The sequence below is a fragment of the Oppia nitens genome, unplaced genomic scaffold (genome assembly GCF_028296485.1).
Source record: "Oppia nitens isolate AA-2021 unplaced genomic scaffold, nextdenovo-longstitch-racon4-pilon3 scaffold1_pilon_pilon_pilon, whole genome shotgun sequence".
Taxonomy (NCBI): domain Eukaryota; kingdom Metazoa; phylum Arthropoda; class Arachnida; order Sarcoptiformes; family Oppiidae; genus Oppia; species Oppia nitens.
Window position 1 is genome coordinate 4,745,159 of NW_026533199.1, and position 27,379 is coordinate 4,772,537.

The following is a 27,379-nucleotide window of genomic DNA, read 5'->3' on the forward strand; positions in this document are numbered from 1 at the left end:
TATGATACTTATTAAGTTATTTGAGATTTTAGATAAATCATAAATTAAGTTATTTGTAATGTATTATAATTTATTATACATACATCTCATAGAATAAACCTAAAATATATATTAAGCTAAACATTAAAAGTTTATTGATTAAAATAGATTTGATAAAAATTATAATAATATGGGTTAATACTATATATATATATATAAATACTGTGACATTTAATAATAGTGATGAAAAAACAACAATGATTTTGATTTTAGTTTATATTTAACTTTATTGATACAGACATTTAATAAGATAATTGTATTGAAAAATAAGTTGATTAATGATTACATGTTTTGGTTCATATGATGTTGTGTCCAAACACTGGTAGCCCGAGTGCCTCCATTGGTGGTGCTATTGTTGATACGATAGGTGGATGTATAGCTTCTTTGGCCACTATTCTGACCATATCTTCCTCGAAATCTCGAGCAATGAAAACAATTGCTGAGAGCCGTCTTGAAAGAGGCCCTAAAATTCTTAGACATAAATCCATAGACCACTGGATTGATACACGAATTAGCATAAGATAATAGATGTGCCGCTAGTTTCATAAATATTAAAAGAAAAAGTTTTAAACATTTTAATGAATAAATAAATTTTATAAAAGTTAACAATTGCGACAATATTTTGCTACATATAAATAGTTTGAATGTATACCTGTTCTCAATGGCTTTAAATATCCGTAATTTAATGGATGCAAAATACCAAATGATGTCAAAACATTGATTATCAATATCGGTGACCAACAGATGATAAACAGTACGACTACTGCGACCAACATTTTGATTACCTGTAAAACAATTCAATTAAATTAATCGACTAATTTTGTACAACAATTCTAGTAATATTGTATTTATTTATAAAATGACAAAAAAATGATTTTATTATAAAAATAGAGTAAAAATAAATGATAAGAACCTTAATAATAGTCACCTGTTTTACGGTAGTACTGTCCTCATCGGTCTTATTGTGGTATATCTGTTGAAGAGGTCTTTGACTATTCTGAGTATTGCCGACGTGACGACAATTGTCGCCTTCTTTGTCGCTATTATTCAATTCATGCATTTCAGTACTGCCGGCACTGTTAGGTCACAAAAATATAATTTAATTAATAAGTTATCAAAATATAAGTCAATTATTTGCACTTATAATTAATTAATGTTAAAAACAATAATATAAATTAAAGATATTTATATTTACAATTTAAATTATTTATATAGTTTAATATATTTGTTAATTTATATTAATAATGCGTTAAATTAAAATATTAGTTATTTAGGAGATGCTTAACACAGAAACAATAAGTTATTATAGCATCCGATGTTGTCTAGTGGCTAGGATATCTGGCTTTCACCCAGAAGGCCCGGGTTCGATTCCCGGCATCGGAGAATTATTTTTATTTTATTGCTTAAAAATCTTATAACCAAATACTACCGATAATACACACACACATATATATATATATATTTTTTATATGGTTTAACAATATAATTTTAAATTATGTTAATTTCTTAGTTTAAATTTTTCATTATACATAAAAATAATGTAAATCGTGAACAATTGAAAATAAAATTCTTAGTAAAAACTTATAATAAAAGTTATAAAATTGAAATTTTAGTTAAAATATATGACATCTAACATAACTTATTTAATGTTAATAATTATGATAAATGTTAACTTAATGTCAACTTTAAACATAGTGTTGACAATTATAAAATATTTCATTTTCAACTTTATTTGGCATTTAAGTAAATATTTACAAAGTTAATGTTCATTTTATCTTTTTAATTTAATTTTTAATCAATAATTTTAGTATTTGTAGTATAGTATAGTATTTTTTTAAATATTTAGTTTGTTAGTTGTACATTGCTACAAACTCGAAAAAGTTAATTAATATTTTTAATAAAAAATAAAATAAACTTTGAAAGTATTTACCTAAAATTAGTATCATGGTCATAATTAATTTATCCAAAGTTTTTTAAAATTAAAAAGTATTGTTTAAAATACATGTTTTGCAATCATTATACAAGTATTAAGCTATTGAAAATTATATAAGTAAATAAGTATCATAAAATGCTATTTATTTATTTTATAAATTTCTTTGTAAATAATAATAAATAAGTTTTTCAAAATAACTTATTCATTAAGTTTATAATATTTATATTTAATAATATGCTGTATTATAATAAACTTAAAAACAAATGATATAAAAAACTTTAATATAAATTTGTTTTTAATTAAATTTATTTTTATACATGATTTAGTTAAACGTTAATAAGTTTAAAATAACGACCATTTGTTTAATATTATACCATATTTTCATGTTTATAAAATATCTAGTAATATGTATTTTATTAAATTTGATAATATTATTAGAAATACTAATAATAAACATAGAGAAAAATTTCATCAATTTTAATCATTTTGATCAATAAGTGTCGTTACATTTTAAACATTTGTTAAAATACAGTTTCCGTTTAAAATACATTTCATAGTCATATCTTTATTAAAGTCTCTGTAAATATCTACTCTTAAATTAGACTTTTATACTCTTATATTAAAGTAACTTAAATGAGAATCTTAATTAAAACTCAACTGTATTTGTAGTTATTTAAGTAATATTTAGCCAAATTTGTTAATTATTTTGTTAATCAATCATTAGATGTATTTCCCTTTAAATTTTAGTTTACTTTATTGGACATTTTGTTACACTATTTTAGGTAACATTAAAAACACTAATGATTTTTGTATTTATATATTGAATCCAATAATGACATTCAATATACTGTACTATATTGAGACAAATAACTGTTGCATTGCTTAACTTAATGTTCAATTGTATTAATGCAGATATTTAATAAATTGATTGACATAATCTTAATTAACAATTTAGATAAATTGAATTAACTAAAAATAATTATATTTTATGATTTTTATTCTAGTTTTAGTAACAAAATAGATGAACAAATTTACGATAATTTTAATAAAATATTTCCTATATTTCATACTCTACTACTGCTGTAATAAATTTTTATATTTCACAATTATTGCTGTTTTACGTTAGATGCTTGCAATATACCGGTACTTTTCAAACATTTTACAGTAAAAATGAAAAATATTTAAAATTTATATATATATATATATATTTATTTATCATATAATAAAAATAATTTTTAGATATTGATAGCAATAAATCTAAGAACAAACTTGAAGTAAATTTGATAGATATAACAATATTCTTGATTTATTGTGAATTAAGTTTCTTATTTAAGCCGAAAGGTGCTGAAAATAAGTCATTTTAAGTGAAAACATAGCAATAAAATAAATAAATAAAAATTTGAAATAAGAGATAAAAGTCGAAAAAATGATTTTCTCTGTCAAATATGTTTTCTGTCAAATATATACCGTATATACAATGCAATACGTTTAAAGTCACAAACATTGATTGAATTTCTTTTTTTATATTTATTTTTATGTTATTTTTAAAATATTTTTATAGATTTTATTGAATTTAAGTATTTAATAATTATAGAGTTGTGTTACAAATTATTTTATTTTTAGTTTTTGATTTTTTTTATCATTAATTGTTTTATGTTTTTATAAAAACAATTCAACAAAATAAAACCGAATAAAATTTAGCTACAATTTAAAGTCAATAACAGTACAAATATTGAATAAAATGACAATTAAGTTATATTGCAGTTCAAGATTGAAATCATTCTTCTATTTTTTTGTTTATTTGTTGATTGCAATTAACTTTTGTTTCATTTATCAATTGTTGTTAAAGTTAATGATTTTTTGTCTTTATTATTTGCTTTGCTTTACTTGAATGTTATCCATAAAAAATAATTAATAACATTTTTTAATTATAAAAAATCTTTATTTATGTTAATGCTGGCAATTATCGAAAATATTATAGAAATTAGTATTTTGTGAATAATCTGCTGAGACATCACTTACAATGAGTCGCGCCCGCAGACCATACCAGCCCTTTGCTGAACGACAATCCATAGCTGATGGCAAATACATGTGTAGGTATAAGCCATGACCAGTGATGGCAAAATCAATATCAACCAAATCATATAACATTCATAGAATGGCCACCAAAAAGTTCGCGACCAATCCCTGACACACCAATATGCCTGATATCGCTGACCAACTTCTATATGAATCTAATAATACAACAAATAAATATAAAAAAAATCAAATCATCTGTCTCTCAGACATTTAATTATATCTATATTATTAAGGCATAAGTAAATCATTGAAAGCATACTTAAGCTTTTCATACATATATTGGTAGAAAACTATTATATTTATACCTGAATGTAGAGTACAGGCAATGCCAACAGTATAGATGTTATCCAAATGAATATAATTATCTTTTTCATGTGAGTCATATTAAAAGTAGCCCTACATTTCACTGGATGTATGATAGCGTAGTAACTGTTATCATAGATTTATTTTGAAAATATTTTTATAATAATTCAATAACATTAATAAATATATTATTCTACAATTAATTTTAATTATAATTAAAAACTTAATAAAATATATTACAAAACTTCTGCTCAATTACTTCATGTATAAGTAATACACATAATTATATTTTTAAATTTTGTATGAACTTGTATACAGTATATGTATTTTAACTAATATAAATGATAATTTATAGTAAAAATGTCAATCAAAATCATAGATTTTTGAAGTATAATAATTTTTGCATATACTATAAGTTAAAATATCAACAAATTATGTTTTGGGGCAATTATATATATTTATTGTCATTATAAATGTGTTAAAATGATAAAAGCAATTGTAAAATAAATTTTTGTATATTAATATATATATAAATTTATATATATTATAAACTTAGGTATATACTGTACATATATATAAATTTAAGTATAAATAATATATTATAATAGTATACAATAAAATTGTAATTTAATCAAGTATTTAATATTTATATTCTTGAATTTTTAATATAATATAATATTGAACTATTGATTTAATTTGAAAACATTATAAATGTGCAATAAAATAAAATTTTTAACTTTAATTTTGTGTCAAAAATGCACACATATTAAAATATAAACTATTTACTGTATATCTATATTAGTTAGCATAATGCAAAATAAATTGAATTTTTTATAATATATAAATATTACAATAGAAAAATAGTTAAAGAAATAATAATAACCAAAATTCTATGAAAATAACTTTAAAATAATATAATGTTTAGTAAAATATAAAATATAAAATATTGAAGCAAATGATATAGTTATAGACAACATTTAGTTTAAATAAAAAATAAAATTTTATTCATTTATTTAAAGATTTTTTACATATATTGTCTATTTTATTTTAACTCTTAATGTTAAAAATAACAATAAAAACAATTGCATTTCAATAATAATATTATTTATACACAAAAAAAACTTAAACCTTTTTATGTTATGTTTTACATTTGTTTTATAGTAAAATATTTTCGTGACTTTCAATAAATAAATAGATATAAGTATTCCTAACAACACATACCATATGTTTATTGTATTTCACTATATTTTCTATTCAAATACCCCTATATTATGTTAAGATATGAATCTCAGTTGTCTTTTAGTCTAAAAACAAATTTTTATTTATAAAACAAGAGATTTTGTTTTTCTGTGTGAAAACAGAAAATTAATTTTATATTGATTCTGCTTTTTAACACTTTTTATGCTTAAATCTGCGTATAAATTATACGATTCAATATAATGTTTTTGAATATAGCGGTATATATAATATTATATATGAAAAACAATATATTAGAAAAAATTCATATAAAAAAGACTTATCTTTCTAAAAATATTTAGATATTTTATATTAAAATTGATTTTTCTAAGTAACCAAGTTCATGTCAAAAAATGTGTCAAATGTAACAAAATTTCTATAAATATAGTGTTTTAAGTCAACTTTTCTATGTATTAAATCTATATTTTATCATACAATCAAAAATTCTAAATTTTATTATTATTTTTTATTTCTTAAAATATTTAATATTTTTGTTATCTCTTGAGATGATGTTATTATATTTTATGATATATAAATGAAAATAAAAATCTATTAATTTTGTATTTTATTTCAAACATATAAAATCCAAGTCAAACCCTATAAAATAATTTGATTTAATGTATATATAAATATCTATTAGAGTTTTCAATTATTTTTGATTAAATATTCAACTCAACTATTAATATTAAAATGTAATTAATTATAAAATTTATTTTAAACAAAATAATTGTTTGTTAATAAATATTTAATTACTTATGGGTTAATTAGATATTTAATTTAGTATCAAAATGATAAGAATTTTCGGTTTTAATTTATAAAATATTTACTTAAATGTTTTTAAATTTTATTTAGTTGTATTAGTTATTCAAATATTATTATATTCTGGACGACAAACGATACACAACATTCAAGTGAATATCCAATTAGTATTTTAAAATATTTTTGTAGTTTTATTGCATATTTCCAATAATTATTTTTCTGATAACTGCTTTGTTCAGATAATATATATATATATATATATATATATATATATATATATATAATGTATATATAAAATGTATATATATATATAAATTTATATATAACTAATTATATTATGTTTTTCAAACTTTATAACAAAATAACTAATTCAAGTTGCTTTATATTAAAAATTTATTTAATTTAGTTAATTTAAATATACCTAATTAAAAAATAGTAATTTATTTATGAGATTTGTTTAGAAATTATTTAATTTAATGCAGTAATTACTTAATAAAAATTACTAACAAATTAACAAAACTTATATTACAAAGATTAAATATTTTAAACATAAAAACTATTACTTAAATAAATGCTTTAAAAACATATTTAAATACATTTAAAATATTTTATTATTAATTATGTGATGATTAAAAAGCATTGTATAATAATAATGATCTTTTTTACACAATATAATAATTATAAAAATAGCTTTTAAATAAATAGTATATATTAAGTTTTACTATTATTATTTTACAGTATTATTACTATATAAGTAAAATACAGAATATTAATAATTATTTCATATATAAAATCTTAAAAACATTTTAATACTAATTAGTAAATAATTTCTTTGTTTAATTACACACTTTATGTTTTGCACGAACTGTTTAAATATGAGAAGTGATATAATTTTTTAAAAACAGTGACTTATTTTATACTCCCAATAGATAAGGCGTCGTCATATTACTCGCCCAAACCGTTTATTTTCTATAGGCCTTACCTAAAATCCATGTGTTGGTGAATTAATGCTACCCTTTCTTATTGAAACTATTGATTTTATGTAAACCGCATCATATATTTAAATGATATTTTTAATTTTATTATTTTTAATTATTAAATTATATAATTTATTTAAAAGCTGTGTTTATGCATATCTATACATAATTAATAAAAATGATTTGTATAACTATAATGTTATATATATAATGTGCAAATATACAGAAGTTAATGTGTAAAAAAGATCAACAGTTATAACTTATAACTATTATTTATAATCATTAAATAGTTTAGAAATAAATTCACTATTTATATTAATACATAACCTAAAAATACATTTATATTACATGTATAAAAATATTAAAAATATAAATATATAAGAGATTTCTGTGGTTTTTTCAAGTTAGTATTGATAAGTTTAGTTTTATATACTTAAATATAATAAAATATTTATTGAAAAGTTTTGCAATAATATTTATTTGTAAATACCAAATGTCTATAAAACTTAAAATTGTTGTACAGTATAAAAATATATATTGAATAATATTTATTATCATTTTAACATTTTTGTGTTGTATATATTAAATTATTATTATTAATGTGTCTTATTAAAATTTGATGTTACTAATAACAAATTTATAATTATAATATCTAATTACAAACATATAAATAAACAAAAATATAAATCGTTAAACAATTGTAAATGTATAGTAATTACGAAATTTTGTTATTTTTATCATATCCTCAAATAAGTTATTTTATAGTATTCTGTAGTATAGTATCAATACATATTGCCTTTAGGGTCAAAATAAATATATTTTTTAAAGAAATAATAAGGTTTCATAAATATTATATTTATAAAGAATATATTTTTAAATTTTATTTCATATTTGTTACTAAAATATGTTTTTATAATAAAATATAAATTAATTATGTATTAGTTTGAAAAAACTATGTAAACTTTTATGTCTCTTTTATAAACTTATGATAAACTTATTGTATTAGTGGTTTACATTAAAAAAGATCTCCAATTTTAATATAAAACACATAATACAAAATGTAATATAAACCAGTTAAGAATGCTAGTAAGCATTTTCAGAAAAAAAACTTGAATAACATTGAAAACTATTAGTTTGTATAATTATAGCGGCTATATAATAACATATAAAAATTTAAAAACTGGTCAAATATACATAATATAAATATTGTCATGTATGGTATCAAATGATTAGTATTCAAAATAAACTATAGTCAATCAAATGATTTAGTATAACAAAATAATAATCTATAATTATACTTTTTCCGCTTATACTTATTCTTTTTGTTGTAGATATCAAAATTTTAATGCATATTTTTTATCCTTGTTTTTGATGGTTTATTCAAATCTATACTTTAAAAAAATTTCTTAAATTTTTTTATACTTTTGCCGCCATTTAAAAAAATTTATACTGATTTATTATATCATATTTTTGATACTCTTTACAATTATAAACGTTAAAATTTTTACCTAATTTTTTATTTTGGCCGCCATTTTCTTTATGTTCCCGAAGAGATATCAAAATTTTAATGTATATTTTTTATCCTTGTTTGATGCTTTATTCAAATCTATACTTAAAAAAAAAAATTTTTTTTAATTTTGACTATGTTCCCGAAGAGATATCAAAATTTTAATTAAACTTTTCAATACATTATTATAGTCCTCTAACCGAATCTGAGGTCAGAATTTCAAAATCGCAAAATGAAATGCTACACACACACACACAAAAAAAAATTAATATAAAAAATATGTATTAATTTTGTATAACATAACTTGGTGACTGTATAATGTATACTATAAAATACTTGTACAATGTTGAATGTTGAATAATTTATATAATTAAATGTAAATTTTTATAAAAATTAATTTTATTGTTACTACAATTATATAACCCTCTTAAATAAATAAAAATTCACATAAATTTATATTTGTGTATCAAATTAAATATTTAAATAGACATATTCATGTAAATACAATAAAAAAATATTTGCAATGACGTAAAACCGGTTGTATCACAGATATATGTAATAAAAAGTTAATTATAATGATATTAATTCAATATTTAATTTATCTAAAAATAATATTTATATTGTATTTCATTGTAAATATTTTTAACTTTCATATGCACTCATATTTTGATTATTAAAACAGTATTAAGTATTTATTTGAATTATACATATATTTATATATAACAATTTTCACTTTAAATATTTTTTGACAATTTTTTTATTGGTTGTCATAAATGTTTAAAATTAATTTACTTAATTCAGGAAAATTTATATTTAAATTTAAATATTAAGTATATAAAACGCAAGTGTTATATCTATTTAAGTAAAATATATTTTTTTATAAGTGATATGTATTAAACAACCTATAAAATTTACACATATTTTGCAATCATCTAATCTATCAAAATAGCAATTAAATAAAATATAAATAATAACTCCCGTCTGTTGTAACTTATCATTATTTTTGACAATTTTGATGTATTACAGTAATACTGTACATCAGTATAATAAAATGTTCACTAAATATTAATGTTTATATTTGCAAATACGTTTCATATGGAAAAAAATATTTATTTTTCTTTTATGGTATTGAAGCAAATATTTAGTAAAAACACTTATTTTAATATTTATTTCGAAGTTAATACTATATAACACTATATTTATCAATTTGAGTAAAATTGTAAAATATTTATATACATTGGACTTATAAATATTGATAATATTCATCAATAATTGGAAAATAATTTAATCTCTCTCTCTCTCTCTCTCTCTCTCTCTCTCTCTCTATATATATATATATATATATATATATATATATATATATATATATATATATGGGAAGGTGTTGTCCAAATAAGACGATCACATTTTAAGGCTACTTTTGACTTTCTTTTTTTAAAATACATAATTTCTATCTTAATGTACCCCAACATAAAGAGACATTACATAAATAAATTACTATAATTATTATTTTTTGTATTGTAATGCAAAAAATATGAAAATAATTTAAATAAAAAATAGTTTAAGAATTAAAATAAAATTGTATGAACACTAATTTTATTGATATTTTATTATAATATTAATTTTTATTTGCTATAAATTATTTAACTAAAAAATGTTTAAAAATAAAATATAAAGCAGTCTTTATTTAATAATGACTAATTTTTAATCAAATTTATGTTTTTATATATGCTTATATAATCATTAAAAATAAAGTAAGCATGCTCATTTTTTATTAATATATGTTTTTGGCTAAACTTTATATACGTTCTTTGTTATTTATATACATCCATATATATCCCCCTATTTCTCTTTTTTGGACGTCTTGACTGGACAATACCAAAATACATTGACAACTAATAGAAAAATACTAAACTTAAAGGATGGATGAATGACTACAATTATAAGGACTACTTATAACGACTCAATATCTTTCAAATGTATATCTCTATACATTATTTAGTTATACATTATTAGCCTTTAATGTAATGACAACTCAAAGATATCACGAAATTATTAGACTTTAGATGTGATTTGTGTCTGAATTTTCGATGCACTGAAATAAATCCCATATTAGTAACCAATAAAATTTGTTATTTACTAATAAATAGTATTTAGATTACTAGTTGTCGACAATTAGATTAAGACAAAAATTTGCTAATAAATATCTTCACACAATAATATAATCTTTTTTCATTGATTAAAAAACAATTGTATCTACACGTGTATATGACTGTAATTTATCTGAACTGTGTTTATAGTTTCATAAAATAACAAAATATTTATATTTATTATATATACGGTATATATATATAAATTTATATATATTCGTTAATACCAAAATATTACTATATAAAAATATAATAAATACATAAGATAATGCCTATATATATATAATAAAACACATATACAAATATGTATATATACTGTATATAATTTATATATTGTATAAACAGTACAATAGTTGTATTAATAAATAGAGTTAATAGACATACCGTTCAATACTCATAATAGTGAGCGTAAAGACCGAGCAAATGGAGCTAACATTTTGCATGTAATGAACAAACTTACAGCCAAACTCTCCCAAAGTCCACGAATATGAGAATAACTGTGCAAACTATGGATCCAATATATAAGCAAAAAACACAAATATTAAGTCATTAATTATTATTATTATTTCAATTTATCCCTAATATTATAATATATTTAATATTAATAACACTAATGTGTTGAAAGAAATAAATTGACTCAAAAATGTAAGATAACATTATAATTGTTATCAACTAATTAATGATAATTTTCATCATTACGTTTTTTGACAAACTTATCAACAATTTTTCCAATAAAATTTTATTTTAAAAACATGAATATAATGAAAAAAGCCCATTAATTAAGTTTGTTTTTATTCATATTTTGCATATAAGTTATTCAAAATTAACAAAATGTTGGAATTTAAATAAAATACTAAAATATATAAGTTATGATAAAACAAATGTTATGCTATGTTTTACATAAATTATATATATATATTGTTATTTATATAACAATTAACTTTATGTATATTCACTTTCTCAATGTAATTATCTTAACTGTCATTTTTGTTGATGTAGTTCAATGACTAAATTTCTAATTAAAACTCGTTTCATGTTTACAGGAAAAAAGTTATCCGAAACACTTTGGCAATTAAATTCACAACATTTAAGTAATGTTGTATATAAATTGCGGATACATTAGAGCTAAAAAATGTTTGAATATATATTAATGTTACACAACATAAGTATTAAAAGATTTTTCATTATTGTTATTATTATCAGTATATAGAGTGTAAAGAAAATTCAATAAAAATTCTTAAGATCAGACAAAATCCAGAGTTATATTACATAAAGACTATTAATATTAAAAGTTTATGGTTTATGAATTAAATTTAGATTTTTTTACATTAAAAAGACATTTTTTATATGATATAATGCTTTATGACTTTATTAAGTTAGTATTTAATCGATTTTAATTAACTCTTTAGCAAAATTTAAATTGTAATAATTTGTTAAATTTATTATTATTATAAAATAATTATTATTTAAAAACGTTAAAAAATTACAAAAACTGTTATTTATAATTAAAAAATTTAATCTAACTTTTCAATTTTAGTTAATATTTTTAATATTTAAATTTTCAACAAGGAATATTTTTTAATTTTTACATTAAACATAATTATTTAGTATATAAGACATTTCTATTTATATATGTATATATTTTACCTCAAATAACATATGAAAAAACCCAAATTATTTTCTTTTGATATGCATTTAATAGTTAGTATATTATATAAAATATTATAAATATCAAGTTAATGTAAATTTATTATTATTATTATTATTATATGAATATTAGACAATAAAATAATGAATACTTAAATCTAGAATAACGTCGTTTTATACTTTAAGATAAGCCTTATATTTGTTATAAAATATTACTGTTTTTTCTTTTTTAATGTCTGACTCTATTAGAGTGTGACTTAAATTCTGGTCTCAAGTCTCTAAAGTCATAAACAGATTCAAACTGCAAACACTATAGATTCATGAAATGCATTATAAAATAACACAACTATTATTTAATTGAATTGCTTTGTACAGCAAATTCAATACATTGTGTTATGTATGTAATAACATTGCAAATATTACATTCAGGGAAATGTAGAAATCACAGTCAATAAAATTAAGTTATAGTATGTGTTATGTTTTGAAAGCTTTACTAATCACCACTAAATAGTATTTATCAATATTTGCTTAATTGTCATTATATTTAAAATTTTGCGATTATTTTAATTATTGTGATTATCAGTGGTAAAACTTCTTGAATCTTAAACTGAAATTTTAAATACTTTTTTTTATAACAATTCACAAATTTAATGAAATATTTAACATGGTAACTTTTAACGATTAATATAATAAAAATAATTTATTAATTATATTGAGTAAAATGAAGTATAAATTCAAATGACTTTCAATAAATAGTTTTATAAATAGTTTTATAAATAGTTTTTATATATAAACAGAATATTTTATATTATTAAAAGATTCTATAGTACTGTATACTACTTTACTTTAAATTATAATAAATACAATACTTTATATATTTAAAAACTTATTAAAAAATCAAAATAAATGATGAAAATCTTCTTGAATAATATATTGATAGTCTTGAGTCTCACAATAAGTTTTAGGTAAAAGTTTACCCAACAATTGAATTGTAGTCAATCGATAAAATACTTCAAAAAAAAGATATTGTATTGTAAATTCAAACCAATATAAAATTATGTGTATTTTGATAGCACAATGAACATTATTAAAACATTATATCAATAGTTTATTTGGTAAATGTTTTTTATTAATACAGATATCTAAATATTTATACAATTTTTTAACAAAAGCTTACGTTATTCCTAACAATAAATTAATAAATTATAAAATAACATAACCTTTATAAGTCTATATTGAAAACTTAGTTTTGATAAAAATTGATAAATATTTAACTAAGGAATTAAATTTATGCAATAAATAAATATTCTAAAATAAAAAACAGTTTTTAATTTATAATTGTGATAATTATTATCCACTTTAATATACAATATAATAGATGAAAAGTAGTCACAATATCTCATGTAGTTAGGAAGTCGTTCTATCGATCGGAGAGTTGTGAGTTCGAGTCTCTCTGAGGTAGTATGCTTTGTGTGGCATATTTAAGCTCTAAATAATATTTAAATACGAGCACTAATAGTCTTATTATTAAATTATAAGTATTTTATGACTATTAAATGACTAATTATTTATAAAAACACTATTGTATGGAAAATTTTATACTAAACCCTTTTACAAATATAAGATATAATTTATTAATGTACTGGTTTCTAACCAGTTTTTGTCATGTGATTGCTATACACTTTATTGAATACTCTTTACAGGTATATAAAACACGTTTGTATGATATACCAGTAACTAAGCTGAATACGATACGTGTATAAATAATGTCTATTATTATTATTATTATCAGATACTGCATGTAAAGTTTGTTAGCTATTATTTAATAATTTAAATAATTTTTTTTAATCTTAAAAAGTTTATATTAAAAAGTAAACATATAAAATATGAATAATATTATATTTGAAAATAATTACAGTAAGATTATATTTTAAATATATAAACAATTAATTTTGAATTACATGAAATATTAATAAATAATAAACTAAAACTAATGTAATATTTATGTATTCATTTCATTTTCAGACAATTAGTTAATAAATTTTATTGGTGTGTTATATATAGCGGTATAATATTATATAATGTATATTAATATATTATAAATAAATCGATGACAAGTTTTAGATTGAATTTAATTAATATTACAATTGATTAGTTGATATTTTAAACAGAATATTCTGTTTTTTCATTACATAGTATATCGATATGTTTTATAAAGGCGTAACAATAAAATATGTAATGTTTTCTCATTTAATAGTTATGAATAGATAAACATTTTACTAAACTCTACGAATTTCTTTACAAAACAGTTATCATTTAATTTGCATAATCTGTTTAAAACAAGTTTTACGGTGTAATAAATACTAATATTTTATTTTTAACACACATTTCAAGTATTATAATAAATATTATTTATAGTATTTATTTAATATTAAATATATTGAATATAAATATTTCTTAATATAATAATAATACTGAATGACTATAATAAATTGTCAATAATGTCAATTTTAAAAAATTTGTTTTCTCTAAATTTGTTTTTTTGTGTAATAATATGAAACCTCTTAAAAGATAATGAACTAAATGTAATTTTTACATATATTTTTGACATTAATAACAGTATTATTTTATTTATGATAGAGTTTGAATAATTTGAATCAATTGGAGATAATATAAATAATATTAGATACAATTTTTAATAATTTTGAGTAATTAAAATTTTTGAAGAAATTTCTAAAAACTTTTTTTAATATAAATATTATTAGTCATTTTTATCTAATCTCATACATATTATAAAACTTGATTAAAGAAAAATAAATAAAGCATTAATACAAAACTATTATCAATCGTTTAAAATAACTAAATAAATGAAATTGAAAAAATTTATAAATATCTTACAAAAATTAAAGTATATAAAATAACTAATTATAAATAATTTCTATACTATAAAAACAGTTTTAAAATAGTTTTTCCTACTTAATTTGAATTTTAAATCATCAACAATACATATATTTTAATAATTCAACCATGTATGTGTATGTGTATGTGTATGTGTATGTGTATGTGTATGTGTATGTGTATGTGTATGTGTATGTGTATGTGTATGTGTATGTGTATGTGTATGTGTATGTGTATGTGTATGTGTATGTGTATGTGTATGTGTATGTGTATGTGTATGTGTATGTGTATGTGTATGTGTATATGTGTATGTGTATGTGTATGTGTATGTGTATGTGTATGTGTATGTGTATGTGTATGTGTATGTGTATGTGTATGTGTATGTGTATGTGTATGTGTATGTGTATGTGTATGTGTATGTGTATGTGTATGTGTATGTGTATGTGTATGTGTATGTGTATGTGTATGTGTATGTGTATGTGTATGTGTATGTGTATGTGTATGTGTATGTGTATGTGTATGTGTATGTGTATGTGTATGTGTATGTGTATGTGTATGTGTATGTGTATGTGTATTATATTCTCAAATATATTCTGAATATTATGCATTTACTACTATACCATTAAAAAGTATGTAATAAATTGTTGTTAGAAAAATGCATTATTTGATAGTAAAATATAATAAATTTTAGTTTTGGATCTAAAGAAGTTTCATTTAATTGAAACAAAATTAAATAGATTTATATATTGAATTATGTGGTGTTATTTGTTGTGTTTGTATGGATGTAATTGTTTTTAAATGAAAAACATATGCTTTTGGTAACACTGTTATACAGTATATGAATATATACTGTATATACTGTATGTAATGCATTAAATGGTGTTATTGCTTAAAATGCCATTATTATATCACACTGTAGTTAATCACTGACGTGAATCACACATATTGTAGTTAATTAAATTAAATTATAGTTTTAATTGAATCACAAAACATCACTTTTACAAATACTGGTAAACCTATACAGATTGGCAAACATTTATGATATTATAAAAATAAATTGTATGTATATTTTTAAAAGTTAATTTATTGACCGTAAAATTTTTATTCAATTATAAATATTAAAAATTTTTTTAATTGTCAGTGAAATTAAATTTTTATTATACTGTATGTTTTATATAAAGCCATATAAATATTAATATAAAAAATATTTTTATATTACGACTCTTTCATTAGATATTACTCATAAATTATGAAATAAGTTATAATATATGACAACAATTTTCTCAAATTTATTTCATATTTAATACACTAAAACATAAGTAATTTATTTAAGACTTACTTAAGAAAAGAATCAAACGTTTTATTGAAATATTAAAGCTTAAGGCTTACCAAAAGTTAAGTGAAATTAATAATAAATGTATTTTTTATATACACTAAATACGGTACAAATACTGTAAAAGCTATAATATTAATCTATTTATAAAGTATATTAATAGATAAAGATTTTAATATACAATGATATTAAGTATAATAACTACTACTGAAAATAATAATAATAATAATAATAATAACGAGTAATCTGCGAGAAAAAGGGACTGTAATTAGTCTCTCTATTATATATACAGTATAATAAAGAAATGGAGAAACAGTACAGTATTTAATTTATATAAATATAATAAGAAAAACATTTTTTTATGTATATTATTTAATTTTTGTGTAATATAATATAATCGTTTTTATTTGGTATTTATTTAATCTAATAAAATGTACAATACTTAATGAAATTCATGGATATTATATCATCATTACTGTATATGAATCAATAGTTAAAATGAATATAAATATATATTTATATACTACTATAGCTTTTAATCAAAATATTATATAAATATATTAGCGTTATTATTTTAACATGTTATTATTGTGATTATTTATACAATATATAAACAAAATAATGCTAAATATGTACAAAATTTAATTTATTTATTTTTGTTTGATTGTAAAGTAATAATATTATAAGTATACAACAAATGAAATACTAATATAATTTGATATATCATTGTAGTTAAAATACAACAATTGAATAACAAATAATTAAATCTTTCATTCATTTCTATGGATTTCTATGTTATATTATTTATTAAATACTATGAATAGATACACAAATAACATCTTATGCTATTTATTTATACTCTACATAATACATGTTATGTGAAATACAGTAAATTAACAAAAAAATGTCATGGATTGGTAAATATATATATAAGTATATAAAAATGCATTTTATAATTACTCATTAATTAATTCATGAATATTATGTTTTCGACATAAGATTTAATTAATGATACTAAACTCTTTAAAATATATAATTTCATAATAATCTAGATTTATAATTAGCTAGTTTAAAAATTATTAAATGATACATTTTAAAAATAATAAAATACAGTGTGATTAATATACAGTATATGAAAAATTTTATTTAAATATTGTAGAACTTCCTTTTAAAAATATTTATTTTTAAAAAAAATTAATAATACAATTTTAAAACTAAAAGTACTTGCCATAAAAGTAATACAGATAATATAAAATAAAATTACAAATAATATTTTAATTCCCTGTTTAATGATAACAAAGTATTAAAAATGCTAATTTATACATTTTAATTAAAATAATTAATTAATAGCTAACACAAATAAATTATTGATTTAATGTTTTTGTAATTTAATATTCTAAAATTTCGAATAACCATAAAAAAAATTAAATATTTATCACTAAATTTCAATTTAAATATTATATATTTAGATAAATTAAAAATACTAAAAGTTTTTAAATTAAAAAAAAATTAGTAGACAAATTATTATAGTATTGTTGTTATTTTAGTATAATGTTGCTTAATATTTTTATTAATTTTCTATACAATATATTTTAAGTACTGTACAAACAAATGATACTTCAAAATTATATACAAAATATTACAAATATGAATATATAATTGATTTAAATTTTGATGTTATAATAAGATTATACTGTCTATTATTAATTATTAAAAATTATTAATAAATTTTTATCTAAGTAAACTTCTAAATTTTAATATTTACAATTGTAAAACAATATAAACCTGCAATATTTTAAATTAAGTACATTTCATTGCAAGTTTTTTAGACTTAATAATGATAACATTTACAGAAAATTTACACTTTTTACACTTTTTACACTTTGGGATTTGTTGATTTTAAACGAACAAAAGTTTAAATTATTATATTTTATTTCAAAAATGTTTAATGTATAGTATTGTTTACATTTTAAAATTTGTTTCTATATTTCAATAGTTATAATACAAAATAATTTTCTATAATATTTTCACTTTATTTTTCCAAATGTTACCGTAAATTTGATTGTGTCTAACAATCTACTATTAATAACTTTATAATTATTATAAATATATTTGTAACAGCTTTGAGAGATTTAGTGAAAAATGGGATTTTTGTTAAAACTGTCATTTTATTGAATTTGTTGGTTTCATTAGAAATAGATTGTATTGTATTGAAATTTATAGAAATATATATTTAATATATAATAAAAAGATATATAGTATACTATATAAACAAAAAATATTATACTAAATCAAACATCAACAAAAATAGTAATATTAAATTGAATTTATATATATCTATACTAATAAAATCAAGATTCTTAGTTTTAAAAAAAATTTCACTGTAAGTAATTGTCTAAAAAAATCAAATATAAATTAATCAAAAAATTTATATTACAACATATAAACTGTTAAATTTGTTTAGAAACTGATAAATAGTTTTTTTTAAATAAATTAATATATGAAATACATTTAAATTATAATTATATGCATATAAGTATTCTTAGGATAATTTCATCTTCAAATAAGTCATTAGTAGGTTATTTATCAATGAAATTAAATTTTTAATTAATAAAAAATAATGTATTTAAATTTATTATTAATTTTTAAATTATAAATTTAATTAGATATATTTTATACCCTATGAGTTTCATTAATCAAATAAAAAGTTATTTAAAATTTATTTTTTCTATACCATATTAAATTTACAAGGTTAAATTAAACAAAATTGGAAACTTTAAACAAAGTGTTAACTTTAAAAAAAATCTTTTAAATTATAATGTTGTTAAACTATTTATACCAATTAAATAAAAATTAAATTAATTGCATAACTAATTATAAATGAGTGTTATTCGCAAATTTTAAATAAATGATTTTATAAAACAAACTTTGATATATTTTCAATACAGTATTTATAGTATTTTTTATATATAGTAAATTTTATACACATCGGTAGATATATTTATAGTTTAAACTTCTGAAAGGATTATGTATCTGAATTCTATATGTCTGTCGGTCTGTCTGTTACACAAAATTTTGATTTCAGATTTGGATAAAACATCAATAAGAGGGTATAAGGAATGAGTATCAAATTTTTCATATCTATTCAGAAAAAAATCAAAAGAATTTTAAAAAATTGTTTTTAAATTTTTAAGTTTAGTATTGCTTAGTGTATCAATAATAAATTATAGGGAACAGTATAAAAATTATATCTATTCATAAACATAGATGAAATGGCGTCCATTTTTAATATTTAAGGTCTGAATTGTGAAGAGCATTCAAAATAAGGTATAGAAGATCAGTATTAAAATTTTAATATCTTTAAAAATATAGAAAAATGGCGGTTAAAGTAGATAAATAAAATTTTTAATTTTTTAAGTTGATGTTTAGACATCAAAATGCAATTAAAAATGTTTTGATTTTTTTCTATATAAAAAAACAATGGCATAAATTTTTAGTCGTCAAAATATAAGTGAAAACGTTTAAAAATCAAAACAACTATTTATTTATATTGTTTATGAATAATAAAATATTTTACATGTTTTTGGTTCAATTATTTAGTTATACCGAGTCATTTGATACCTTACATACCTAAAGTTAACTTTATTTTATCATACATTGATTTGATACTGCAATTTATAAAAGTAAATTATTAATTTAATATTTAATTTGGATAAGGAGTTCGCCTGGAAATGCTTTCTAGCATTCTCAACTGGTTTATTTTGTATTCATTAATTAAAATAAAATTTTTAGTATATATATTATATACAGTAAAATCAAAATGTGTAGTTATAATCAAAATATTATTTGCCTTACAATTATCATAATAAAGCTAAGTTTATAACTTTACATATCATTACAATTTAAATAAAATTTATATGTGTTTTGCCGATACAAAAATATTGCTTAACATTGTTTTGATATTCACTGATTACCAAAATAAATAAACTAAAACAATGTTAGTTTTGACTTTAGGTAACTGTGTTGTCGAAAACATATGTTTGTTTAAGTTGTGATATTTTGTATGAAAATTCAATTAATTAATTTAAATTAAAGCATCACTTTATGAGATACAGTAAATTCATTGAAATTAATTTATAGTATTTCAAACATGTTATCTCAAGTCAATTCATTTCCTATCAAATAATGTATTGTCTCGATAGCACTGTTAGCTTAAGCACGCCTAACACTACATTAGTTTGTTACTAAAGTCGGCAACCAGTGGTATACAGTATTTTAACAAAAAAAACAATATCTCATTTGTATAACAAACTCAACAGTAATTGAATATTATTATAGAGTAGTATATTATAATAAAAATAATAAGTTTGACTATTTTATATGTATGATGTATACATTTATTTGTTATAAGACAGATATTAAACTTAAATTTCCATATATTACACATGTATTATAATAACTATACGCTATAATAAAATTTTGCATAAAGTATTAGTAGAATCTAAGCATGAATAAGTTAAAATGTAAAAATGGTTTTTTGATTCAATCAATTTATTATATTTTTTAATCAAATTAGTCTATTCTTTAAAATAATTTATACTAATAATATATATAATGTATATTTAAAGAATATTTAAAGAACCAATAATAAATTATATTAGATATAATGTAATTATATTATTTATATGTAAATCTATTTTCTACATTTTTAATATACAGAAATTGTATAAAAATTACTTATCAACGATTTTATAACTGCCTTTGATATTTTTATCAATTTAAAAATTCAATAATATATATATATATATATATATATATATATATATATATATATAAAATTATAAGTTCTTAGAAAATTTCAAAAAACTATTTATCCGACACTAATGTATATTAAACATAATCGTATATACAGTATATATCAATATATATATACTTTTTATAGGATATATAGATATTTATGACATTAAATATTTTGTAATCTCATATAAACATACCTTTACGGGAACGCAAACACATATCAATAAAAGGTCAGCAAATGCAAGACTGGCCAGAAATACGTTGGACAGTGTCCTCATGCGCCTGAAGTGTACCACAGTATACACTATAAGCCCATTGCCTTAAATCATATGATTCATATGAATAACTTATTAAAATCTAACATTTCTTTTCACTAATACTTTTCAAATATCTAAAGATATCTACCTATTAAACCTGCTATTAGTGTTAGACCTGTATTGAAAAGATAAATATATTATAAATAAGTATTTAAAAAATACATTAAAATAGATGTATTCAATAATAATTAATTTGTCCATTAAATAATACATACCGTATACTATGGCAGTGGGTATTAAATCCCAGAGATTGTACGCTGAAAACGAGTCATCAATCTTGTAGTCATAATCAGGAGTAGTCATATCAGTGGTTATATTTAAAAGATCCATAGTTTCCATCACTAATATACTAACAAAATATTATAGTAATAGCTTATTGTAATATAGTGTGCAAAAGTATGATATGAAGTATACTGTATATACAGTATATATATATATATTTATTTATATATTTATTATACAAGTTTGTCATTACTTTATTAGCCAATTGTGTATTGACTTTCCTTTCTTTAATATTAATATACAGTATATATTTAATGATATATTAAATAATACTTTAGATATATGGGCTCTAATTGATTGCTCGGGATTAGAATTGGCTGGAAAATTGTGTTTTCTGTATAATACCCGTGCAATTCAATATTATGAAATTAGAGACCAACTAAACAAAACACTGGCATTTACTCTCAAAAGCAGGTCTTACCATATATTGCTTGAGCTCTATATAGAAATATCAATCGAGTAAACCTAATAAACCAATACTTCTTTAGTTGAGATGAAAATATCTCCAATGCTTTACATTGGGATTACTGACACTACAGTTACCCAATGAATAAGTAAATGTAAAAATGCGAGTTTAACTCATAAATTCACAAATTGAAAGTTTTTTTTTAAGTACTAATAAAAAGTTGTTATTTTGTAGTTAATGACAAAAGATTTTATAACAAATATAAAAGTTTATAATAAATAAATTAATTAGCGTTTTATAGGACTCACAAACTAAACAAACGCTTTACTTTGTGCCAAAAGTTTTCCACTAAAACAATAGACTAAAAATAACAAAATATAAACAAAATTAATTCAATTCTTCATTTCTTACAATTGTTTTTATTTTATTACAAAAATTCTTTACTATTTTTGTCTGCAATTCATTATTTGAAGTATTTTATTGATCAAAATAAGCATTTTGTCAAACAATTGTTACAACAAATAATTGACAACTTAACTCACTATAAACTTGTTAACACTTTTTTCAACAAAAAAAAAATAAATGTAAAGATTTAAAAAATACATTTTTAAAAACAATACAAACTTGTAATCAAATCACTGTATGGTATGAATGATAGATATACTGTCATACAGTTTGAATGCTAACATAAAACTGAGTGTTAAATTGTATGGTTAAGCGCATAGCCATAGTTAAACTGTTTTAGTAAAACATATAGTTGACCACGCCCACTTGTCAATCATTTATAGTGTTGCCAGTGAATTATTTTATAAAAACAATAAACATTATCATATATAATCATTTCAATAATTATCAAATTAAAATTTAAACAAATAAAATTTGACAGTAAAAATTATAAAAATATTTGGAAAATAATTATACAAATAAATTAATTAGTAATTTGTTGTATTTGTTGTATTTGAAAATTCAATAATATAAATCTGTGAACACTATTTGATAAAAATACTGTATAATATGTATAACACTGTATATCACTACTTGTTTGACATTCAATAACTTTTAAGTTGTGATAACTGTGCGCATATGTATGCGTTTGACTGTAGTTTAATTGTAGTGCTATCTAAATGTGAATAAAAGTTAGTTTTATATTAAGTTAATCACATTTAAAAAAATAATTTACACAATTTTTATTACAATTATTAAAAAGTATAAACAATAATATTGCAATTTTTAGAATTATATATATATTTTAAAATCGACTAAAGGACATGTCATAATTTTAAAATTTAAAATATCATTAATAATGATTGATTATACTGTAAGTATCAGATTATAATAAAATTAAATAATAAAAAATATAACTTAATTATTAAAAATATGATAAATGTAAGAATATTTTATAATAATATAAAAGATAGATTGAAATCAATATTTTTTTTTAAAAATATTTAATATAAAACATTTCAATAATTTTATTTTTGTCAATAGTTTTTTAAATAAATTATTTAAAAACATTAATTTAAAAGTTATATTAATTAGATTTGATAAGTACTGCACTTGTTTTGATCTGACTTTTTAATAAAACTTTTTTTTAATTTAAACAAAATTAAATCATTTACATTAATTGTAATGATTATTAAATATAATTAATATAATATATGATAATATGTTGTAAAGTGTGCTAAATTAGGTCATATTATATGAATTATATAATCAATTAATTTTCATTTAAATTAAATTTCTTCACAAATTCTACAGAATTACGTAATTTATTTTTATTTAGTTTTTATAATATAAAAAAGGAATAAATGAATATAGAATTAAACGCTTGTTATGCATACTATTTGAAGACATGTATTACAAGTATATGTTTTTCATAACAAATAAGTAAATTGATTGTCAAAAGAGTGACTCATAATAACCATAATATCAATACAACTATAGGTATGTCCACTGAATGTCCACTTATTGTTGTCATTGCTGTCATTGCTGTCCATCACATTGTCTTCAATTTGATTTACTCTTAGATTTTGTGTATAATTTGTGGTCAATTGATTGATGACATTATGAGTTTTAATGACGAAGAAATTGAGGAACGGCTGCGACGCCTAAAGTCGGACACTTCGCCGCCGACTCAGACCACAGACCAGAAGGCAATTGAAGAGCGATTGGCTCGACTTAAAGGGATTGATCCAAACCATTATACAATGCCTCCGATCACTGTCTATCACCATCACAAACACAAGACTGACTCAGAAAAAGCTGATCAATTGATGACTCAATTTTGCGAAGAACTCGCTTTAAACAAGAGATCGCGCGACTCATTCGGTAATAGTAGACGACTGTCCACTGATGAAGATATTGAAAGACGATTGGCTAAACTTAAGGATGAAAATAATGAATCACAGAAACAAACAAATATGGAAATAGACGTCGATTTGGACGACACAGAGATCGAGAAACGACTCATTGATAGACTACTCGCTGAATGTCGACTTCCAACAGTTCCAACACTACCACTTGATCCACACATACTGGATATCGACGAAGAAAATATTGACGATATTGGTAGTGATAGTCTTCCGTGGTGTCAAATCTGCAACGAAGACGCTGTCATTAAATGTCACGACTGTTCCGGTGATCTCTATTGCAAAGAGTGTTTCGTGTGAGTAGTAATCGATACTAATTAACAATTTACTGTATTTGTCATAAAACTGTTAATTGATTTGTTTGTCTTAAAGTGATTTCCACGACGACTCTGACCTCAAGAAACATAAGACAGAACCCTTTAGAGGCCCTAAAAATTCACTAAATCTATAAAATAAATATCAAATTCTCACAAATAATATCACATTAAATAATAATAATGTGAAGAGTCTTAAACAATAACATTAACTTTGTTTTGATTACGATTATCTGATGAATAGCATATTATTCAAAAGTAACCAGGGCAAAGTTATTGATAATATTAAATTAAAAAATATAATGTATTAATTTTTAAATTACCTAAATATATAGTCAATAAGTTAAATGAGACGACAGTAAAAAATATTAAAAATATATATTTAAATACAATTGTCTTTTAAATATACGATACCATTAAAGTGATTATCGTAATTACATTATTATTATCTATAATTTTGCCCTTGATTATTTTTTAATTCAATGTACAGTTAAACAATAATTTTATCAATAATTAAATTAATTTATCGGTAAACAGCTGCCGATATTTATAACTATTTTATAATTTGATGATATAATGATTGAAATTATATATTTCAACCAAAAGACTAAACATATTTAATGCTTTAGTGTTTAGATTATTATTATATATATATTCATTATCAGTATATTATTATTATTGGTAATACATTATAAATCATTATTTAAAAATTATATGTATTTTATGTTAATTTAACAATTAACCAAGTTGCATTAGTGATGCTTATGGTTGTAGCGTACTTTATAACTTGACTTTTTATGGTATACTGATTTTTATATAAGATACTCTATATTATCATTTATATGTATCGATAATGTAATTAATAAATATAATATAATTAACATAATATTTCAAGTTTTTAATAACTGTTTTTATTAATTCAATTGACAAAATTACCGGTAATTATGTTTAAGCAAATAAATTGTTATAAACAAAGTGTAAGATTTCAAGTATTTTAGTTTTTATATATACCAGTAGTCAAATATTTATGTTTTATACAAATTTGAAAACTTTTTTACAAATATATTTTAATGTTTGAAATTTCGAAAATAATTTATTGTATATACCGTTCTCTAGTATTAGTGTTAATATTAATAAATACTATACACTGTATAGTAGAGGGAGGAACCGAAACGGTTCGGTTTCATAAAACCGAATGAAACCGGAACCGAAACGGTTTTATCACGGTTTTGGTTTTTGTGTTTCGGTTCGGTTCCTGTTTTTCAGGTCCGGTTTGGTTGCGGTTCTTGTTTTTAGCTTTCGGTTTTAAAACGGTTTCGGTTTTAGAAACGGTTTCGGTTTTAAAAACGGTTTTAGATTTAAAACGGTTTTAATTAAAAACCGATTTGAGTTTAAATTAATAGCACAAATAAAATTATCTTTAGAAATACTGTTGTTAATATTATTAAATATTTTTATTTAACTATTATTACTTTATATTAATATTATAATTGCATTTAAAAAAATTATTATTTATTAATTTTAATTATTATTACTTTTAATTATTTATTAACTAAAATTTTTCTATTTTAATTAATTATTAATTTAGTTATAAAATTATATTTATAATTTTATATATTATAATAAATATAATAACTATAACTTATACTAATTTAATTATAACTGTATTTTATAACAAAAAATAAAAATATAAAAATCAATTTTTTAAATTTTAAGCCCACTTTTTACCCCCTTAATATTATTAACGTTATTTATGTAAGATTACGGTTCGGTTCCGGTTTCATTCGGTTCCTGATTTTTAGTAACCGTTCGGTTGCGGTTTAGGATTTTCAGATTTTTCGGTTTCGGTTCGGTTCTTGACTTTGAGATACGGTTCGGTTGCGGTTCCTAAAAAACTCTTCGGTTCCCCCCTCTACTGTATAGTATACAGTATTACCTAATTTATTGTATTATTATATGGATTTAACTATTGATCATTAATTTACGATTATTTTTTATTATTAATTATTTATATTATTCTAAATAATAATTTA

General features: G+C 20.0%; 2 protein-coding genes and 1 non-coding gene across 3 annotated transcripts; 2 read left to right on the forward strand and 1 right to left on the reverse strand.

The window, feature by feature from the left end:
* Positions 1-321: 321 nt before the first annotated feature.
* Positions 322-22,308, reverse strand: LOC128966318 (QRFP-like peptide receptor). Its single transcript, XM_054313165.1, has 9 exons — positions 22,191-22,308; positions 22,064-22,090; positions 21,856-21,977; positions 11,368-11,489; positions 4,357-4,480; positions 3,995-4,206; positions 953-1,115; positions 692-824; positions 322-575 (listed from the first exon to the last, which is right to left on the reverse strand). The coding sequence occupies exons 1-9, from the start codon at positions 22,303-22,305 to the stop codon at positions 322-324; spliced, it is 1,272 nt and encodes a 423-aa protein (XP_054169140.1). The 5' UTR covers positions 22,306-22,308.
* Trnae-uuc (transfer RNA glutamic acid (anticodon UUC)) lies at positions 1,351-1,422 on the forward strand. The gene has a single exon. It is a non-coding gene; the product is annotated as a tRNA-Glu (tRNA).
* A 2,220-nt stretch (positions 22,309-24,528) lies between the features above and the next one.
* Positions 24,529-25,510, forward strand: LOC128952164 (abscission/NoCut checkpoint regulator-like). The gene is made up of 3 exons (XM_054297508.1): positions 24,529-24,607; positions 24,691-25,328; positions 25,405-25,510. The coding sequence occupies exons 2-3, from the start codon at positions 24,730-24,732 to the stop codon at positions 25,481-25,483; spliced, it is 678 nt and encodes a 225-aa protein (XP_054153483.1). The 5' UTR covers positions 24,529-24,607; positions 24,691-24,729; the 3' UTR covers positions 25,484-25,510.
* The last annotated feature ends 1,869 nt before the right edge of the window (positions 25,511-27,379 follow it).